At 46.4% G+C, this 21,555-nt stretch overlaps 1 protein-coding gene across 1 annotated transcript in view; it reads left to right on the top strand.

Moving 5' to 3' along the window:
- The window catches only part of Pxb (putative Hedgehog signaling attenuator pxb), a 473,162-nt gene that overhangs the window by 349,381 nt on the left and 102,226 nt on the right, over window positions 1–21,555 (top strand). Inside the window, exon 2 of the mRNA XM_078178703.1 lies at window positions 19,722–19,899. Coding sequence (XP_078034829.1) covers window positions 19,738–19,899 — 162 coding nt within the window. The 5' untranslated portion in view covers window positions 19,722–19,737. The remainder of the gene's footprint in view (window positions 1–19,721; window positions 19,900–21,555) is intronic.

The raw sequence follows: 21,555 nt of genomic DNA, 5'->3' as shown, positions 1-21,555 counted from the left end.
GTTAAATATTCTTCCTCTTCTTCTATTATAATTGTGCCAGTAATTCTAATTTACAATTATAATTAGATTATTTTTCTAAGCTATATAAACTTGTCAGTTTAACTCTAGAATCATTCTATGGGGTTGACGACGATCCTGCAACATTTTTAAATTGTCTGCAGACGTTTAAATAAATATTAAAACATTGCTGTCTTAAAAGTAAAAAATAAAAGTAATAAATAATATTTTGATTACTAGGATTTTATTTTGAGTCACCCCTAAACTCGCAATGTCATTTACACTAAAAAAATGAAGGGGGTTGTTTTAGGATTAAATACATCCTCGAGTTTCTCCGAAATTTCAAACATACTACAATGTCCACAGAAGACAAATAGAAATTGAATTTTTCTCGTAACGATTTCAACATATTTAAACTAATATATTAACATTCACAAACTCGAAATCGTTACTACTAATTACCCATATCGGTCATCGGAGCGTAAACTCCCTAGTCCAACCAAAACGAACCCGAACGCGAACACAAAGGGCGTTTACCCCGCACAAAAATACCTCTTGTCCCCCGCCCCGAATGACTAAGTCTCCGAGAAGAGCGATTAGCAAAAGAAAGTAGCCGTCGTCACCGGCGACGAACGTGTTAATCACCGTCCACGGCTCTCCAAGCGGGGTCGATCAGCAACAATTTTCGTAAACACGTCTCAAACAGGATTCCCGAAAGTTGCCGAGCAGCAGATCCGTCCCAGCAACCCTCTCCCCGCTACCTTGCGATGACTGTGAAGTTTAGAGGTGTTCCGGAGCCCCGGATCGACCTTCGCCGGCGACGTCTCATTTCGATTCGAGTAAAGTAGCGACAGTTAAAAGAGAGAGGGAGGACGCTAATCACGGCGAAGTTAACGACCGATAAACCGGAGGTTCCAACCAACGCGCGCGCGCGCGCAACTACAGCCCTCAGGATCGTAAACCGGTTGGGTACGGGGATCGCGTCGCTGGGGTTGGGTTTTCGCGACGGGGTAACGCAACATCCACGACCCGACACCTGCCCTCCCGAATACCTGACTCTCGAAGTCGTTTCCGCGGCGGCGGCGAAGGAGGAGGAGAAGGAGGAAGAGAAGGAGGAGGGTCTCGGTTTAATAAAGCACCGGTGAGAAACGTGGAACACGTGCGTGCAAAAGTTCTCCCGACGGAATACGCCAGGGGTGTAATAGCGCGGCGTGGGCGAGGGCGCGGGGGAGCCGAAAGGAGACGGGAAGAAAGTTACGAGGGTGGTTTGGAGACGGTGGGGCGCGGGCGGGGCGGAGCAGTTTTCGGCGACTGGTTGCGTTCCCTTTCGTCGCGATTCTCTCCTACGGCGTACGCGCGCGATCGACGAGCCGAGTTTTCCGACCGGCGGGAAATTATTATACCGATCCGCGGGAAATCGAGATACAGGAACGGTGCCAGCTCGCGGTAACGGGGGCGCAATATCGGTAACGGGGGCAACGGGATTTAACGGGGCGGGCGGAATTCCTCGCGAGTGGCCTTCGCCGTATTCCTGCCGGTTCCCCTCCCCGGTAAACCGGGATATTGGAAAATAGAGTGAACTTATGTCAGAATGGGAACGGTTTTGCCCGTTACCGAGAATGGCCGAGGCTTTTCAACCCCACCCGAGCCGCGGGGAACCCCTAAATTCGTTGCGAAACGCCGTCGAGAATTAAACGGTCCTCGCGCGAGACGACCGGCAACGGGTCTAGCGCGACTCTCTCGAGAAACCCGGGCGTGTGCGCGAATGGGTCCTCGTCAAATTGCGCGCTGCTGCTGCTGCTGCTGCTGCTGGCAAGAACGAGAGAGAGAGAGAGAGAGAGAGAGAGTCGCGAAAGAGGATACGAAACTTTGTTTCTATGGCCGGCCGGAGAGTTTTGCGACAGTTTCGAAAACCCGGCCTCTCACCCTCCGGCCCCGGACCGCCGGACCCTTCCTCCCTCCCTCCCTCCCCTCCCCCTCCCCCATCACCGTTCAACTTTTGTTCGCCGCGGCGTCCGGCGATTGTCACGCTCGTGACGAGAGTATCGATGTTGCCCGAGGGGGATGATCCTGCGAGATTGCCGGCTGCCATTCTAACCCCGATCGTTCCTCTGTCTCCTCCGCGTGTCTACAAACACTCCGGGCCGGTTGTATCATTGGGGGATCGATGCCAACTCGTCACAGGACAAATATTTAGAGAGCACTCGGTTGCGCAGCGGCGAACTGCGATTAATGCGTTTTATAAATTTGTCCGGGGAACAACACCGGGACGCGCGCGCGATATCCGCCGATCGATCGATCTCGGATCGCCGCCGCGGCGACCTTCCTGCCCGCGCGGCGATCTCTTGGGAACCCCCGGCGCAAATGTAATTGAAAGATCGCGTATCAATCATTTTTAGTGCACCGGCGATCGGTCAACCGCGACAGAATGAGAGGAGAGAACTCTGGTCTCTCTCTCTCTCTCTCTCTCTCTCTCTCGGCTTGTCTGTCTCGTCTCTGTCGAGGTAACTAACGCTGTCTACTTCCTGCTGATGTAGATCAATGACACCGCGAGGACACGGGACAGAAAGCTAGCGTTCGTTCGATAATTTTCGGTAAAACGAATTCGCGCCGATTAAGTCATTCAATAAGAAATAAATTTAATTCATTGATTCTCTAAAAGTTTTGAACGAGACGATGATATATTTAAGGTTATAGGTACATTAATAAATGAAAGAGTTATTTTAAAGATTAATTGAATCTAGAAATTCATTCGTTAAACATTACATGAATGGACGCGATATTCAAGATATTTTCTTTTTACGTAAATTATTTATTCCTTAAATGGTACAGTAATAACATTCTCTTCATCAACAGGAACGTATCCACGATGTCAGAAAAACCATCTAGTATATGCACTTAAATTGCAAGTACTGGATATATTTATACATTGAACAGCAACTAATACTTCACTAACGAGATCTATATGTGTAGTATGATAATCTTTGCTTAAATATTTAAATATTCAAATATTCATAAATAAAGTCATGTTCTAAGTCTTTTTAACAAACCTGTCACGATATTCCAGCGGAGAGGGTCAATACATTCAACTAAAAACTATTCCAAGTCAGCGACTAATTGGACGTTAACCCTTTTAGTACCGAACGACGATATATCGTCGTTCGGTGCACTTGCCAAAAATACCAACGACGATATATCGTCGCGCCTCCGTTGGAGCCTTATTGTACTCATCACAAGAGGTCTGTGTTTCAAAATAACTTTATAAAATGTTAAAATGGTTCATATTCGATGCAACACAAGTGAAAAAATGGTTATTAGATTTAACTTTTTGTTATATTTTATGTTGATTAGTGCCGCGGGTCTGTATATGTTAGAGCGATAAGATAGAAACGGGACCCGGGATATCCCTCGGATATTCGTCGACACGGGATAGTTTCTCTGGACCGTAATCGCAATTTTTACGATGTTTATGATAGTTATCAGAGTATTCCAATTGCAATAAAGAGTTGCATGGTATATGCATTAGTAAGCATCAATGCTAATAAATTGCTTGTGTAAGTAAAAGTAAGGAAATATTACATGTCGTCGCCACAACGACAATGCCTAAAGCATCATTCTGATCTTGATCACCAACATTTGTTTCAATATGGGTGACATTACATATTTTTAGTCGCCAGAAAACTAACTATAAATATCTATAATAACACTTATATTTTTTTTAGTGACGTATTACCAGCTGCACGATCCACTTGTGTAGTAGATCTGTCTGACGCTTGCCGTGCATCATAGCGTTATCCTTCCGTTTTGTTATCCGACTTCTGCTATTGTATTGCAAATGATTGCAAAATGCAATGTCTATACATTATACTAAATGATGTATATAGAGCTATGACCAAATGATGACATTTTTTATGTGCAATTACCATTTGAAAAAGAGTAATCACTTTTGTACGATTTCTGTTATATCTTATGTTTATGTTATTCATATGATTTTCAACAAATAATGAAACACAATTCGTATCGTTTTATTCTCCCTTTATTTCCGAATATGCTGCCTTTTATATTTTGTAAATATCACTTCTACTTTCGTTTTTACGAGCATTTTCGCAAACCTCTGCAAATTCGCAGATTCGGCCCGGTATTCTTCGCTTAGGCACGTTCTTTTCGCCGGTACTAAAAGGGTTAAATAGAAACTTATTATCATTCAGAATAAATAACAGGATACTAAGAGATTTTTAGTACCATTTTCTTGCTCGGAACTGCATGTCGTTCGTACGTAACACGAATGCATAAATACCTGCAACGAGCTGCAAAGAATCGCGTAGGTTTGTCACCATGGCAAACCTGTAATACAATCTCTATGCTTTCCAGTTCAGGTTCGCCATCCAGTTTTCTTTCATATTAATTGACGTCACTGGTTTTAACCCCTCGCACTAACATACCTTTCACGTTGTGTTAATTAGCATTCATTCGTTCTTAATATTTTCTTTAATAGGAACCAAACAATTCCTACTTTTTATATTCTCTTTATTTGTCTTCGTCTCTGTGCTTCGATAACGGTGTAATTAAATTTGATTTCGATTCGAAATAAATTAATAATATTCATATTTATTAGATCTTGTGTGGAATCTTTATCTGACTCGTTATTATCGTGCAAGGAGTTAACGTTTAGGGTAGTTTAACACTAAACCTACCGAGCTCGAACAGTGCCTGCGCGTTTTGCTTTAGAATAATAGCAAAACTGGATTTATTTAGACTTTCCACCATTTCTATTATAATTTATGCTTTAATCTTGATATCGATTTAATAATTACGTATATAAAAGTCTATAATCTAAAAAATTGTATACGCGTGGAATCGGTCATTTCGATCAACTCGGTAGGTTCAGTGCTAAAGAAACGGATCGTTTTCGATCGATCGATAACCGCAAGCCCCGTTGCGTAAATTGACGCGTCGACGCCGCCCGTATGGAAAACGCTCGACGATTTCCGATGGAAACGTTCCGAGACATCGCAGCGGATCGCGGCTTTCCGCCGATCGGCGAATCCGCGCGGACGCTCGCTAAATCCTTGGGAAAACCGTAATTCCGTCGACGAGCCCCGGGGACAGTTACAAACGCAAGAATTAAACCACCGCTCGAACTTCGTCGCCCCGGCGAGCGGGGACGGGGGCCCGGGTTTCGCGTTCGCTTTATTTACGACGCGTGTCCGCGGGTTTCTCGCGATCGTTACGCGGAAAATTATAGCGCGTGGGCGGCCCGCGTATTTTCCGAAGTGCCGCAGATTTACGGATCGTTAAGCCCGGGCGAATTTACCGGTTCCTTAGCGAACCGCTCGCGCGCGCCCTGTCCTCGGCTATATTATTATTCGTCGCGTCTCGACCCACGCCCCTCTCGAGAGACCTCGCTAACCCGTCGAACGATACGAAACGGGGACCAGGCTCGGTTGAAAATTCCAGCAACGTCGAAACGTCGCGACGGCTGAAAATCGTTTAATGGCGAAGGCCTCTTACGAGCGGAGCCGGCGAGGTCGGCGCCCGGAAATTTGAGGACGATCCTCGAGATTGAAACGGAAGCGCGGAAGACTCGATCGCCTCGCCACAAAGGAATCCGATAAAAAATTGCCGGGATGAGTTCGAAATAGCAGTTCCAACGATTCGTTGGGAGTTGCCGCGGACGTCCAGGGAAACGCGCGCGGTTCTCCCGGGTGTGCGCGACCGGCGGAAATGTTCTTTTTCTTTCGTGGAAAACGCCGGGATGGGATGAGAAAGGGAAGAGTGGAAGAGACAGAGAGAGAGAGAGAGAGAGAGAGAGAGAGAAGAAGGAGAGAGGAAAAAAGTGCGTCAGACGGCACGCATCGGCCGCAGTACGACGTGCAGCTCCGGGGGATCTTGGGAAATGTTACGAGCACGGGAGATCACCCTCCGGAGAATATCGCCGGGCTCGAAGGTTATTTCTGGATCGCGGAAACTTTTAATAGCTTTCTGATAGCTTATTGGTCGGCCTTATAAATAATTTCGTATCTCACGTCCTACCGCCGGACTTCTCTCTCTCTCTCTCTCTCTCTCTCTTTTCCTTTTTCTTCGAGTGGCCTACCTCTCCACCCTCTACCACTACCACCCTAGCATTGTGGATGGTGTCGGCGACGGACTCCCCGCGGAGACACCGTGCCTGGATAGGTAGCGCAATAGGGACGGGGAAAGTTTCTTCCATCCGGCAGGAATTATTACCATTATTATTTATTAGACCGGACAAACTGCGCGATACGTGGGTGTATCGACTGCGATCGCGGCGTCGTGAAAAGAATGAAATATCGCGCGGCGGGCGCGCTTCCGGAAAGAATAACGCGTCTGCGGCCGCCTCTATTACGGAATAAAGTTCCGAGCTTTGTGCGGCTGTTTCTTTTTTTTGCTCGCTACTTTGTACGATTAGTCGTACCGCTAAACAAATCATCGATGCCTCGGGCGGGGAACGCCTGCTACTCTTGGCTGACTTCCAAACGACGCTCGATCCGGCTCTCTTCATGGTTCTCTCGTGCATGCGGTAAGATCGAAAGGGTCCAATTACGCGTCTTTGTACTTGAATCTTTTTACTTGTATTTGCCGGTGGAAACCTGTTTTTACTTTGTCGAGCACCGCGGCTGGTCGCGCGACGGCTGAACAATTCGTTAAATATAGGTTGCTTTTTGTCGTACCTTTCCATTTCCACAATTTGTATTTATCGTAATATGTTGTATGAAAAGTATTGTAATATATTCTAAATTCGCTAAGAAATTTAGAATTCAAAAATGATAAAATATTTTAGATTCAGTTTCGTTAATGATATTATTTTATTTGTGTTGGAATTAATTTGTAGACGCTTGATGTGTCAACCCTTTCGCTTGCATACGAATTGCGACTTCGAAACACAATTAATAATTGTTTTACGACGTTTCGAAATAAATGACGATGATATTAAAATTGTAGATATATAAAAACCTGTATTGTACTTTATTTATAACTATGCACTTTTGTTACAAGTATTGTACTTGTCAACGTGTGCCATTTGATACGTACAAGTTCCAATAAATCATATAAAATGAAAATACCGGGGTCAGGATTTTAAATTTAGCTAGCTTCGATTGCAGATGATTAATAGAAAAAAAAAGCTCGAACGTGTATTCGCACGAAGATCGTCAATCAAGCTCGCCGTTTCCCCCCGAATTAAGCAGGCCCTGCCGCCAAAGCACCCGCGGGCGTATCGGCGTAAAAATTAATTTTTCGATCCAGACGGATAAATACAGGGAGCGCGCGATAGAGGGCTAAAAGCAACATAATCTCCGCGTCGCGCCGTTCGCACATTTAATAAACAACCGGGTCCATAAGCGAGCGGTGGAAACGTCGATCCGGCGGCCGCCGGGATTTCGCGTTGATCGCGAGGACAGGGGGGCTGTTGCCGAGGGCACTCGGCTACGGAATTATGAAGCCGTCGGTGTCCCTAATTAAAACCGAGTCGCGGCCGATTCGAAATCAAACGGGAGAGAGTCGCTCGCGTAGAGAGCGAGGGCCGGCCGGCGCGCCGCTATTGCGGAAATAATCGGGATCCGCGATGACGACCGCGCCCTTTTCGCCGACCCTAGGCTTCGCAAAACGCGCCGCGCCAACCCTTCCCGCCGTCGCCCGTCCGCCTATAAATAACGTCTCCTACGCACGTTGGAGCAATTTTCTCGCCGGAGATACCGGCCCGGAAACGATCCCGGCTGCATGCATAATCGTAATGAGCCGGCCGGTGGCGAAAATTCGGCCGAAATAATTGCGCGTCCGCGCCGTCCACCCTTATCGGACCGGGCAAAAATTTTCGTGGAACCTTCGTGCGCCTAAACGCGCACCGTCGCCAATAATTCTAGCGAAATTATCAGGACCTTCCCGGTTTCGTTGCTTGTTCGGCTATCTTATGGAGCCCGAGAGAGGAGTGCATGATTTAGCAGCGTTAACGACCAGGGAAATTGGTAGATTTTGCAATTGAAAATGTCGGTGCAGTATTTTAAATCTATCGAAGCGATGGAAGAAAGAAAGGATTTATTATCTAATTTATATTTATCGCAATTGATGGAGGGAGTTTTTATTTCGCATCAGTCTGTTAATTACTATATTCGACGATATAATATACACGTGCTTTTACACACGTAATATACTTATTAAATGCGTAATGGTTTATCGATAAGATAAGGCATCAACGAATTTAATTTCTGTACCATGTTTCTCGGGAAACTTGCGTCGAGCATTGCCTTTATTGGCCACTCTCGAAATTCTCCGCAGCGTTAAACACCCATATACGGAATGCCTGACCTGCTTACTCCGTCCATATTTTTCTCGAAAATGACTTAATAGCCACGCCGATCCCGAAATCGTTACTTAACGCAGCCGTGCGAAGAAAGAGATCCGACTTTCCGTAACGGGCGACGATCACCTTCGATCTCGTTGGCTGAATTAATAGCGTCCAGGCGTCCGCATGCGAACTGTCCCCATTAATAACCATAAAATCGTAATAACAGCAGCCGGTGTTCACTCGATAATTACGCGGACGTCAGCGCGAACCGGCCGATCCGGCAGCATGTCCCCGGCGTTTATCGGCAATTTCAACGACACGCACCGGTCCGGTCGTGGTGAGACGCCCCGTTTCCCGTCGTGTCCGTTCTCTCGCCGCGAGAGAGTTTCATCCGCGCGGCAGCCCCCTTTCGCGCCATGTGAAACCGGCGCGCACGGCCGGGGCCGTTTGATTCGGTGTGGTCCGACGAGTTGAGGCCCCGGTAATCGACGATCCTCGCATAAACGAGCCGCGAAGAGGTGGGAAAGAAGAGCCCGTGGAGAAAGGAGTCGCGCCGCAGCCCGGGCAACCGCCGCCGGCTGCTCCACGGCCAAGGGAAGATTAACATAGAGATGAGGACGCCTCGAGTCTTTTCCGCGTGAGTTATGTTCCCGGTGCGCGCGAGACCTCACTCCCCCGCGATCGCTGTATTACCTAGGACAAAGATACGGCTCGTGTAAAATAAGACGGTGTCTACGGTCGCCGGCGAATTGCCGTCCTTTGACCGGACGTTTCTTTTAACGCTAAAACCCACCACCGCGGGTCAAACGACCGGTTTCGCGTTTGTGATTTCATAATTATTCAAGTCGCTCTGCTGCCTCCATTAAAAACTGTTAAATATAGCTCATTACTCGAGCACGCATTTTTATAAAAATTATACGATACTTGTAATATTTATAGGGCAATAGATCTCGATGTTAAATATTCTATACCTGTTCGTTCATTTGCGTATAAGAATGTCCTCGGACTAGATACACGTTCCTTTAAACATTTTTTACTTCTTCGTTCCACAAATCAATGTATAAAGTATCCTTTGACCAGACGTTCGTTTCTTTTAAATATTTTTTACTTGTACGTTCCACTTTTCCATGCATTAAACTGCAGATCTTTGTGCATAAAGATGCGAATACAAATCATTATAGAAATTTAATACAAATTTTATTGTGTAATTGATAATATTTATTTACAATTACATTACGATTAAATTAAATACAAATTTAAAACAAATTTCCTAGAACAATTTTAAGCGGCAGGAGTTGAATAAAATTTTAATACTTTTAAAAGTAGAAAATAATTGTCTTATTGTTGATATTATTAATTATTACATTCCTAGTAACAATTTCGAAATATACAGAATGATCTTAGCATTACAAAGTACACCTTTAGTTTGAGATCGTCTTCGTCGTGAAACAGTGAAAGTAGGTCCACCCTATCACCTGTTCAGACGGTCGTCTCTCCTCGTGAAAATCAATTTCCTAATAACACAAGGATGGACGAGTCGTGTAGCAGCCAAGTTTCCCAGCCAAACCGACGGTCTTCCCGATGCTAAAGTTTAAGGAGCCGATCTTTCCGCGAACTTCGAGCGAGGAAGAAGTTGGCGGCGCGCGCGCGCGCGTTGCACGGGGTCGCCGCGAGTTTCGTGGCAGGTCAGAACGCGATCGCGCACCGCCGTTCGTTACCGGGCTCTTGTTTTTCCAGTGGTAATTGGAGCCTTTCATTAGGATCGTCGCGCGTCTGCGAGAGAAAAGACCCGTCCCAGCGGAACGGCACTCGGCCCGCAATTGGGGCAGAGATACGCGAGCACTCCTCGAGCGATTTCACGGGGCGCGGATCGCCCTCGCCGAGGCCGCGCGCGCGATTCGCACAGAGGGATTCGCTATGGTCGACGAGCTCTCAAAGCCGGCGACGAAAATGGATCCGCTCCGGCGTGGGTCGAAGATCGCGAGAGGACGGGAATTGATGGCCGGTGGACACTGGCCCGCCGGAGAAAGCGGACAAATTGAGAACGATGTGGGTGGAGCACGCCGCGCCGTTCGAAAGAAAACACGGCGACGTTTCATAATCACGGTGTTAGGCTTCGCGGATCTCGGCGCGCGCCGGAAATGACCCGCGTGCCGATAAACCGCGGGAGCGGAGAGAGCGTTCGCGAGCAACGATAATCATCTTCGGGCGGGCGTATCGGCCGCGGCTACCGACGCGCGAGACGCTCCAGTTCGTATCGCTTAAACCGAGGCACGGGGACTCGAGCGGAGCCGACGCCTGTCCGGGATAATACGATGCTCGAGGCTCGTTGTTCGCTCGCGGTTCGCGCGCGCCCACGCGCGGAATTACCTGCGAACGGATCGCGTCGACACGCGCCGCGACGCGTAACGGCGAGCGGATAGTCTTCGGGAAATGAAAAGGCGGCGTTGCCTCTATTTTTAGTATCCGATATTGTAAATGACCAGAGCCTTTCTCTTCTATATAATTCCATTTACTTAATCACTGTTAGCGAAGTCGAGCTAAAATAAAAAATATTTGGCTGAAAGCTGTGTTATTTTTGCAAAAATTGTCTCAACGTTTCGCAAGCTTCGCAGCAACTGCAGTAAATCCTCTCCAATTGCTTCTCAACTTGTAGACACAAATGGACAATTGGGGAAGTGGAGATACGATTATTCGACCCTCGAGTCTCGTTTTTATACTCGCCGATTGTCAACAGCTATAAAAACGAGCCGCGAGGGTCGAATAATCGTATCTCTTCTTCTCAAATTGTCCATTTTTGTTTTACAAGCTGTGGGACGATTCGAAGGAATTTACTATACATCGGGGGTAAAAGGTACGATGATATTAATGTTTATCTGATACTGCTCTAGTTAACCCTTTGACTATAATATATTCTCAGATAGAACCATCAGTACAAATAAAACAAAATAGACGAATTAGTCGCGGTGATTATTACACATTATTAGTAAGATAATCATAAATTCGATTTTGATAATAAATAACAAGTTCCGTTTAACGTGTTTTCATGACAAGTTGATGCAATATTGAACGTGTTGCAGTCTATAGTATGTAGGGGGCGTATATTGATGGCTTTCGTACATATTGCTAAACTTGTGAGGGCGTATATATACGACTTTCCTAGTAACATGATTAATATAGTGAAGTATTTTCACATTTCTGTTTATTGCTTATCAATAGGAAAGATTTTCTAACTGACCAGCTGAAGAATTAAGATAAAGTGAGAAGAGAGAAGATCAGATTGCATCCAAGTGGTAGATTTATTGATATTGTTAACACAGATTTCTCGTTTTACTCTACGTATTCTAATATATATTTATTACTGTTTTCCAGACAGTTAAATAAATATAACTTCCGAAAATTTCAATAAAATATAATAATTACGAAAATAGATATCATATACCTGTCAGTTGGTTAAGTTTTACTAAAAATGCTCCGTCAGTAAATTAAGTCACTAATTCCGTCACTAATTAAAATGTTTCATTATTTCCAACATTTCCCTATGTTTCTAGGAAAAATTATAATTTCATCCTATGATTTCGACTTCGTCGAAGAAAATATCGTACCCCGTTCTTTTCTGGTGCCCCGCAATTGCATATTGAACGCATCCGAGTGCGATGCATTCGGTATCTCTAAAAATGGCATTCCTTTGGCCTTTCACGTGAAACAAAATTGTCCGCGTCAATCAGAAGACGTCCTTAAATTTTTCTGGCGAATTCATATTTCACGAGGAACCGGTGGACAATGGGAAGCGACGCGGAGGGGGAGGGTAGAATAGAAAATGCATCGCGGAACATAATCAGCCGCGTCCAATGAGACAGCGGCTGATCCATTTTATTTCCATTATCCAGCGGCCAGTCGCTCGTTTTCGAACGAGCCGGGTCTTTCCAGAGAGCGAAAAGCTCCCGTTGCCCGGCGAATTATTCATATGTCATTTCGAGCACAGGGGGGGAGGGAGAGGAGAACGTTCGGCGTTTCGTCTCTTTTCCCCCGTGCTTTGCCTCTCGTTAATGACCGTATACGCGGAATTATCGTGGCACTGTTACGGGTGTCCGTTTCCACGAATAGCACGCGGGGAACGATATCAGCGACGCGACAATTGGTCGCGAGCCGCGATTGTTCGCCGGCGCGACGTCGACGCGTTCACGTCGACGACGTAGAGAACAATGGGGCCGCGTCTAGCAAGCCCGAAGGTCTGAGGATCCGTTGTATCGAATATCACGGCTGCGTCAAAGTTGAAAACCTTGGTGGAATCCATTCTCGGGGCACCTTCGACGTCTAAAATGATGGATCTTCGCGGCGGCAACGAGGCGGACGGTGCGCCGCGCCGCGCCGCGCCGCGGCTTAACGATGATAATTAATGCTCGAACTTCAGCGCGTCGTGATCGCGTGCCGGAATACCTCGCGCGACGCTCCAAATTAATCTCGTCTACCCCCCGGCTCTTCCCACCGGGTGACTTTGTCTCCTCTTTAGCAAAGTTAGCTAGGTGATCTCCCACGGTGGTGGTGGTGGGCGGCCCGACCGGCGACCGATGGACGCCCGGGAAAATTTGCTTTTTTAAAACGATTAGCCGAAACGTTTCGAGCGGCAACGGGGACCCCCCCTCCCCCTCCCCTCCCCTCCCCTCCCCACCCCGCCGAAACTGGATTAACGCAATTTCCGCCGCGTTCCCGAGGTTGGTTCGAGCTAATCTGATTACTTAACGTCGGAGCCCGACAAGAGCGATTCGCGGGACGGCTAAGTTTCCCGCGGGATTAAAACGAGTTAATTTAAAGTTTCCCGCTGGCGGCGCCGCGTCGGCGGCGGCTGCGGCCGCCCTGCGGCCTCGGCGTGTCGTCCCGCGAACGTTCGCTCCGCTGAAGATTTTTCTGTTGCCGGCTAAACAGCCCCTCGCGGTGATCAAGGGGGTCTTCGCTATGACTGCGTTTAATCTCGTAAGAGGCTGCCTCAAAGGTGGTGCGTTTTTAATGAACTTTGTTAGGCTGGCGGATCTGTACCTGGAATAAGCGGGCATTATACTGTGTAGATGTTATACTAGATTATACTATGTATACATTGACGGAGTTGCACAGATTTCGAGGGAGCGAACTGCATCTGTAGCATCGATTAAAACAGAGTTTCTTTAGTTAATTAAATTTTATTGGACAATAATTAATTGTATAAAGCAATTTCTTTGAATAAGTCATATAATTATTATTCGAATAAAATACTCGACTAATAGATACCCAGTCGGATATTAGATGAATTGTTTCAAATAAATATTTATCTAATATCCGGATGGGTATATTTTAGTCGAGCATTTTTGACAATGTACATTGTTTCCGGAACTTAGTGAACCAAGTCTTGAATTGTTTCAAATAAATATTTAAGACTTAGACTTGGTTTATTAAGTTCAGGAAAGAATGTACATTTTCAGAACGATTTTACGAAAGCTATATATCTCGTAAAGGTACGCCAGGTCTCGTAAATAGTGTAATAACCCTTGCGGAAAGTTTTTCATTTCGGTCTAAAAATATTCCAGCACTGCCCGACAGGTGATACATTTTGAGGGAAGAAGCCGCGGCGCACGCATTAATTACCGTTACACGGATGTAGCTCTGGGGGCAACCTTTATTAGAGGATTAATGATCTAAGCCAGCCATTATCTCCTGAACAAACTGCAACGATCGTTCCCGGCACACGCGTCGCCTTTTGTCTCCCGCACTCTCACGGTCGTGTCCTATTTCGATTACGTCAAGTGCTCAGCTTCGGACCGATTTCTCGGACGAGAGCGCGGCGCGCGTCTCGCAGGCGCGTTAAAACGAATCCGGCCGACCATAAATACCAGCGACGACGACATTCGTTTCGGAGGATACTGCGCGACGGCTGCCATGAATTTTCGGGTCCATGGCGCGGCCGCGACAGCCGAGTCCTACGAACGTTATGAAATTTTCCGCGAAAACTCCGACCTGCCGCTGTTACGTTCTTTTCCCAGGCTGTGCCTGCTGCCCCCCCTGTGCTCGCGGACATACATATACGCTCGCCGAACGACGCGCAGTCTCGCCCCGGATTTTCATAATGAAATTACCGGATGTGTGACGCGAACGCGGCTAACGCGACCGCGCCGGGTCTCTCCCACGCGTTCCTGCGCCCGACGGCCCGGCCGCCTCGGGAAGCCCGTGTCTTTTGTGGTTTCGAGGGAATCGCGGAGGCGTTCGAGAGTCATTACGATTCCTTACAGCGATTCGAAAGTGTTGTAAAGGCGATCCTGCACGGTGATCGACGGGCCTCCGCGTCTCTCTGGGTTCGGGTATTGCCATTTTTAGTCCCGCCGCGATCTCGCCTGCCTTGCGCGAGAGAAAATACAATGGAGGACGAGAGAGACTGAATCGAGTGCATTGAATTTTATTAGATTGGATTATTTTAATAGACAATGGCTAAAAAATTCCAATTGGTTTTTTGACCATTTTTCTGAGGCCGTAAAAAATGGTAGATACAGCTCCTGCAGATTTTAAAATAAAATTAATAGATCGAAAGAAATAGATTAAAAGAAAATAGATTTACAGGTGAACAGATTTTAAATTAAAATAATGATTACTTTACTACTGATAAATAACTAAAAATTATATTGATATTATGTAGATATATGTATCTTATTAAAATTATTTCAGTAAGAAAGAAATTATAATTAGTTCCAATTGTATTTGGTGCAGGCGATTTTCGTTCTACATAAAATCCTCATTACAGTAATAAGTTCAATCAATTCAGTAATAAGTTCACAAGCCGTTCAACGTCTCTAAATTCGAGCCATTTATAGGATTTAGAGTTGTCGCGTCTTAAAAGCTGCACAAATACTTTCGTCGTCCATTGAACGGAGCTCCAAAAGTGCCTCGCTTTTCATTGCTAAACAAATCAAGACCGCAGTTGGGGGCACATTTAATAAATACGCGCGAGGTTTGCTTTCCACGGCTCGCGGATTTTAATCCGGAAAAAATCCGCAAAGAACAACTACGTCCCGATCATTGAACGAAGAATACCGGTACCGCGCATCGGTCGGAATTTAATTAACAAAATCTATTCGTAGGGTTTCCGATTTTTTTTCACCGGCCGGGGCACCGTCAAATTTTTCCGGTCGCGATCCTCTTATCGCCGCGACGCGCGCGCACTGATTTATAATGGCGCTTAATTAATGGAATAATTACGGGCCGCGTAATATCACGCGCGGTTTTTCGTGTTTCTCATTATTCACCGGGTCCCGCGGTCGGTTCGCGAGATACGACAGATACGGGAGACGCGGCTGATTAGGCGAAATTTCATTTGGCGAGCCGCCGCGTCACGATAAAGCCTCGTTCGCGGTTTTCTAAGCCGAGAGGGCACCGGCGAGCGCGCGCGCGCAACATTACCCGCCCCGGGTATTTATTATCCGACGAGTGCGTTCCGCAAAACGAACGCGATTTTTTTCGGTCCGGTCCGCCCGGACCCGCACAATTTCATTAGGGACGGACGTTCGCGCCGGACTTTGGCTCCGCGTGCGCCGCGTGTCCCCGGCGCATCAGTTCTAATTCTCGAGTTTTCGGGCCGTCACCGGGGTTCGGTCGCGGTGCTATTTCGAGAGCCGCGCCGCGAGCTTGTCGCCGCTCGCGGACGCGGCCGCGGTGAGATTTATCGGCGCGGAATCGTACCGGCGCGCTTCCAATTAACCTACCGAAGTAATTCCTGAACCGGGTCTGACTGCTTTACGAGGCCCACGGACGTTTCCTGGTGGCCCGCGAAACAATGCGTTGGCGCTGCATGATTCACGACGCGCGGCTATCTTCGATCTGGGCCTGCATCCGATGGTCCCAATTTTTCGTCCGCCGATCTTTTAATCAAATTTCTGTACCGGTTTTCTTCCACTTTTCATTTTCTATGATTCATGATTTAAACTATAATGAAAACCGATTTAAAATCATTGTAACTTAATTCACATTTTTCTCATCGTGAGAAACAGCGAGTTTTAACCTTCAATAACATATATACTCTTTACAAATTTATTATTTATTTACGCGATGTATATTTAAACGTTTAAAAATTCTATAAAATTCTTCAAAGTTTTAAAAAGATATTATTATGGTATTCAAACATTTTCTTGCCTTTTTTTCTGTCTATAATTATATTATTATTATCGCAATGAATCCTTGGAAAATAAATCTAGAAAGAAATTTAAGTAGAGTTAACTTTTTCAATTTTTATTTAATATTAAAATTAAACACACATTTTAGTTCCATGAATTAAATTGAAATTAAATTTCGATAAGAATATCTGATATTAAAAATTAAAAATCGTAAAGCAATTGATTGAGAGTTAAAATAACCTCTGCGAGGGGTTGGTTGCGAAGAGTGGACTAAATTGTGTAGTGAATAATTGCAAGGGATTTAATAAAATCATCCAAAACGGAGCGTTCATCTGCTGCCATCTATTTAAGAATTTAAAGGGTGTCGAAGTCACGGTATCTTCCATCGGCCAAGAAACAGAAGTCCGCATTTATTAAATCGAGGGCAGACATGTTTCTCCACCCGCGCCGCTCCCTCCTCTTTTCCCTCTCTCCATCTTGCCCGAACCCTATTGCACGTTCGCGCTTAGGGTAAAATAGTATCCCGATACCCTCTACGTCACCTCCCCCCTCCCGCTCCTCTCTTCTCCCGGTTTCCTATCTTCGTCTTCATTCCCTCGAACTTGTTCCATCTTCGACGCCCGGAATTCCCTTGGACGACGCCCGGGAATAGTGTCCCGCGCGAACTTTGCTTTCACTAAAATTCCCGGAGACGGACCGGCCGTGTGTTTGTTCGATGGGAGTTCGCCGATGTCTTTCGACTTTCCATCGGGACCAGATGAAAACTCGTAACAATACGTTCTGTAACTTGGTGTCGGCCGAGAGTCGGCGACGCGGCGGTCCGTGTGGCGAGAGGAGTTTAATTTTCGAGCGACTCTTTGCCGCGTGGGGGACCGGATCCCTGCCGATTATGACCCGTTCTCATGCCAACAGGATTTTAAATTCAGCTCTTACTTGAATATTTTATTGGAAGGAATATTTTGTTCCGCATCGATCTCTTTGCGTTTCAATACTTACCAGCGACGACAAATTTCAAACAATTGAAAGTGATTTAATTAATAGAATTAAAATTGAAAGAACTTGATTGTGTGACGTCGATTACTTTTTAGATATTTTTTCGCTTTATTATTAATGAAGAAATTGGTAGGATGTAATAATGTAAGAATTAATTTCTGAATCTAAACAAGCAAATTTGTCACTTATTTTGTAGTCAAGGAAATAATGAAGACCATCTCGTTGATAGAAGATTTGATTAACATTTCAGTGAGTTAGAATCAACTTGTGTAAATTAAATTTTAAGACTCCAGTAAAAATTTTCGAGAATGTAATTTACAATCACCATAAAATAGCCATTAGAATCCCGAACTCGCAAATATTAAAGGCGCACCTTCGCGACGCGAGCGAGCCAGGCAAATTAAAACCGCGTGTACCCAATCACGGAGATTAGATCAGCTGTTAGGAGCCGTGGTAGGGAGGTGGAGCGAACTTCCGAGAAATCGTGGTGTCGGAATTGCCGTCGCGGACGAAGAAGGGCAGGAACGAAATGGATCACCGAAATATCTCGTCGAATGACGAATAGCCGGTGCCGCGGTATCGGCGGGATCGTCTATTCCGTCGGTGGAGGATACACGCGACGGATCCTCGCCGTGGAGAGGACGCTGTCGGGGTTCCGCGGAGAGGACAGAACAATTAATCAAGGGAATACAATCGTGTGTGCCGGAGGGGGAGGCCACCGATAGGAGAACGCAGACGAACCGTTGGCGTGACTGATTCATTATGAGACCGTAATTAAGTCCCCTCTATTAGCATACCGACTACCGTTGGATCGTTCCCGGCGGTTCCGCGTCGACTGGAACGACTCGGTACGACCCCGAAGGTGCTCCCTATGCTAACGAGACACCCGGATACCGAGGACGCGATGTGTGGCGCCTCGAAAAACCGACCGTTTAGCCCCGTTTACGGGACAAGACCGGCAAGAGCCGGGGGGTGCGCTCTCCTAATGGTCGCCTACCAGACGCGTATCTCTTAATTAGCCGGCGAATTCCACTCACCCGCACTCTTTTCCTCGCGCGCGTGCACGCCGCAGGGGTCCCTGCCCCGTTATCAATTTAACCCAGGGCCACGAACTTTCTCGGACCGCTGCAATTTTTTTTAAAGCGACCGGCCTTCTGTCCGCGCTGCTCTCTCTCTCTCTCTCTCTCTCTCTATTTCTCTCTCTCTCTAGCACCTCGCGACCGGACCCCACGCTGTTTTCCCTCGACGATACCCGCCCGCTAACGAGTTTATCTGAACGATGACCCACCCGGCTGTTCCTTCCGTTTCCTGCGCCCTCGCAGCACCAGAATTACAAGGTTATTGCGTACTCGGCGCCGAGTAGATGGCGTGCTGGAGTGCAGGCTACTCTATGGTCTAGGATTCTGATCTCCATGGCGTTTCATTTTAAGATAGAAGTGACGACTATTAACCTGTTAAGTGGATAGGACGAAATATTTATGTAGAAATATTGCAAGATGGTATTAGGGAGTATTTTTTCAAATTACTTTAAAGCAGACAATGTCTGCACGACTTTGCAATATTTGTTTTCTCATATCTCGTAAATTATTGATCTTTTGACATAGTTTTTATTGTTCAAAATTATATAATTACATTTGGAAAAAAATTTATTTTATTTATTCTGTACGCGTTCACTTGCAGAAAAATTAATTACGTCATTTTATAACCTTAGGAGAACATTTTTTGTGCAAGTGTAACTAAGGAGTTATTTTTAAGTAAACAGCTTCTATAATAATATATTCATATTCATTGCTTCCTAAGTGTTAAGTATAGTAAAAAAATTTCCAAAAGGAATCTTTACTTATTGATTCCTAAAATAAATATTAAAAACACCTTTTAAATAGCCCGAGCAAGGATGCAGAATTACAAACAAAATAAAACTCGCCAAACGTGAAGGGAAGAATGAAATTGACGTATCATCCCTTATATCATGTCTTTTATACTGCTATATTCGAGAGCATATAGAGCAAAACCTCGGGTGAATATCGAGAAGAATCGACAGATCTCTCTGACTTTCCCCATTTCCTTGCGAATATATACATATATATTCAACGCGTCGATCGGCAGGGTGAAAAAATGAGTGTCGCGAATCCGGGGTGTAGCTCGCGTGCGAGCGTAAACCGTGGAGGGGAATAAATTACGGGTTCGGCGGTACGCGTCGGCGGCCGGGGAGGCAGATAAAGCTTCTCCCCCGCGCCGATTAATAGTTCCATCAATAAGATTAATCGAGCGTTGATTTTCCGTGTGGTTTTCAGCACGCTGAGGTGGAGGATGGAGGAGCTGGAGACGTTGGAGAGCACGGAGTGCCCTGAGTGCCCCGGGCCACCCCCCGAGTTCCGGTTGCCGCCACCGCCCCGGCCACCCTTCCTCACCGACGGCACCTTTTGCTCGGAGGAACCCCTCACCGAGATCGAAGATTGCGTCGCCATTCCGGTGAGTTTCACGAGCCTCCATTTCGGCGATTTTTCGAAAACAGATGGCGCCACGCTTCAACCACTGTGCCGAGAGTGCAAAAGAAAGCTTTCAGTTTTCTGTGTTCCGAATTTTCCCCGTGAAATTAGTCAACGCCGAAATCGGCTTTGCTTGAATATCCGATCGATCGTTTGTTAATTCTGGATCGAACTTCGGTCGCGATTACTATCTAATCTACGGTTCGATCTCTCGGCGGATTACAACGGCTTGCAACTTGCTGCTACGAGTCCCCTCCGAAGGAACTAGTAAGCCTCTGTCGCGCATGTAATATTCCGGAGATTTCTCGTAACGAATAGCTGCTCCTTGAATCTGCGTTACGGTAATCAGTGGATGATTGAATGGTCAAATTCGAGAGTCGTTTTAATACGAGTTTTCCTGCTTGAACAACGCGGTATAATTGTATAAGATAGTGAAGTGATCTGAGACTGTGGAGTGATCTGTTACTGTCCCTTTGGTTTATTTTTGAACTCATTTCTAACAGTTATCTAAACTGTTTAGAATACAACCGTATATTTTCTTGCGACATGAAGATGAACCCTCCTTAATCAAGTCATAATTTATATACGTTAATATTATTATTCAAAAATTCACGTAAACCTCTATTAATTAATCAAGTTCGCAACATTAAAATCCGAGTTTCGTGAATCAACGAGTACATCACCCCGTCCAACAAATTGTTTTAACGCGACACGCGGTCGAGTTAATGTAACGCAATCAAGGCGCGAAATCGCGACGGCTGCGAGTAAAATAAAAATGGCCGGTCCCTGGCCGGAACAGGTGGCACAGAAGAACGGCCGCGTAGGAAAGAGCGTAACGCGGTTCCGTGACGCGGCCGGCCGGCCGATTCATATCAAGAGGGAACGGCAGGATTTTACAGCGGGATAAATTCCGGGCGCTTCCCTTATCCGGCGCCGGCGAATTGAATCGGGAGCCGGCCGGACAAAAACGACGCCGCGTCTCCGTTAATCTTCGCGTTGCTTCTTCTATGGCCCGGGAAACGGTTGCCTAACAAAGCGTTACTCGGAATCTTGGCCCGATCTTCGAGACGCTCGTGGGCACGGCTGCGAGAGGCCGAACGAAGGGGAGAAGAAGGGGGAGGGGGGCTGGAACTATTAACCGCAATCCGAGACCACCGAGATACGCCGATTCTATAACTATTTCCCTCGGTTCGATGTGATCTATGTGGTTTCGGGGGAGCGGCGTGTGGGCGGGAGGGCCGGAAAGAATTCCAATTAAAGTTGCCGGGCGCGAGGGTGGCCCGCGCGAGGCTTCGCGTGCCCAAACTTTCGTGCAAGTTTGCGGGACCGGCGACAAAACCTTTGAAATTCCCCGCGGATTCCGTGACACCGAAAGGCTTCATTTCGCCTCGTTGCGCTACGATAAATCGCGGCCAACGATTAATCCACGGGTCTTCGGTTGTTCCACCCGTTGTCAAGCTTCGCCCGGCTATCTGACACTCTTTCACGCGACAAAAGTCGCCGGGGCTTAGCGTCACGGTATCGGAAAACTGCGACACCAATGGACGTCCTTAATAGCGACTGGAAATCTTTTTATTTTGCAATCAAACATAATATATTGTGTAATGTACACGGTTGATAAAGTAGGAGCCGATTTCTG

This window comes from Augochlora pura, chromosome 4 (assembly GCF_028453695.1).
Source record: "Augochlora pura isolate Apur16 chromosome 4, APUR_v2.2.1, whole genome shotgun sequence".
Classification (NCBI taxonomy): Eukaryota; Metazoa; Arthropoda; class Insecta; order Hymenoptera; family Halictidae; genus Augochlora; species Augochlora pura.
Note: the sequence above shows the minus strand (reverse complement) of the source record. Positions and strands in the feature narration are given on the sequence as shown.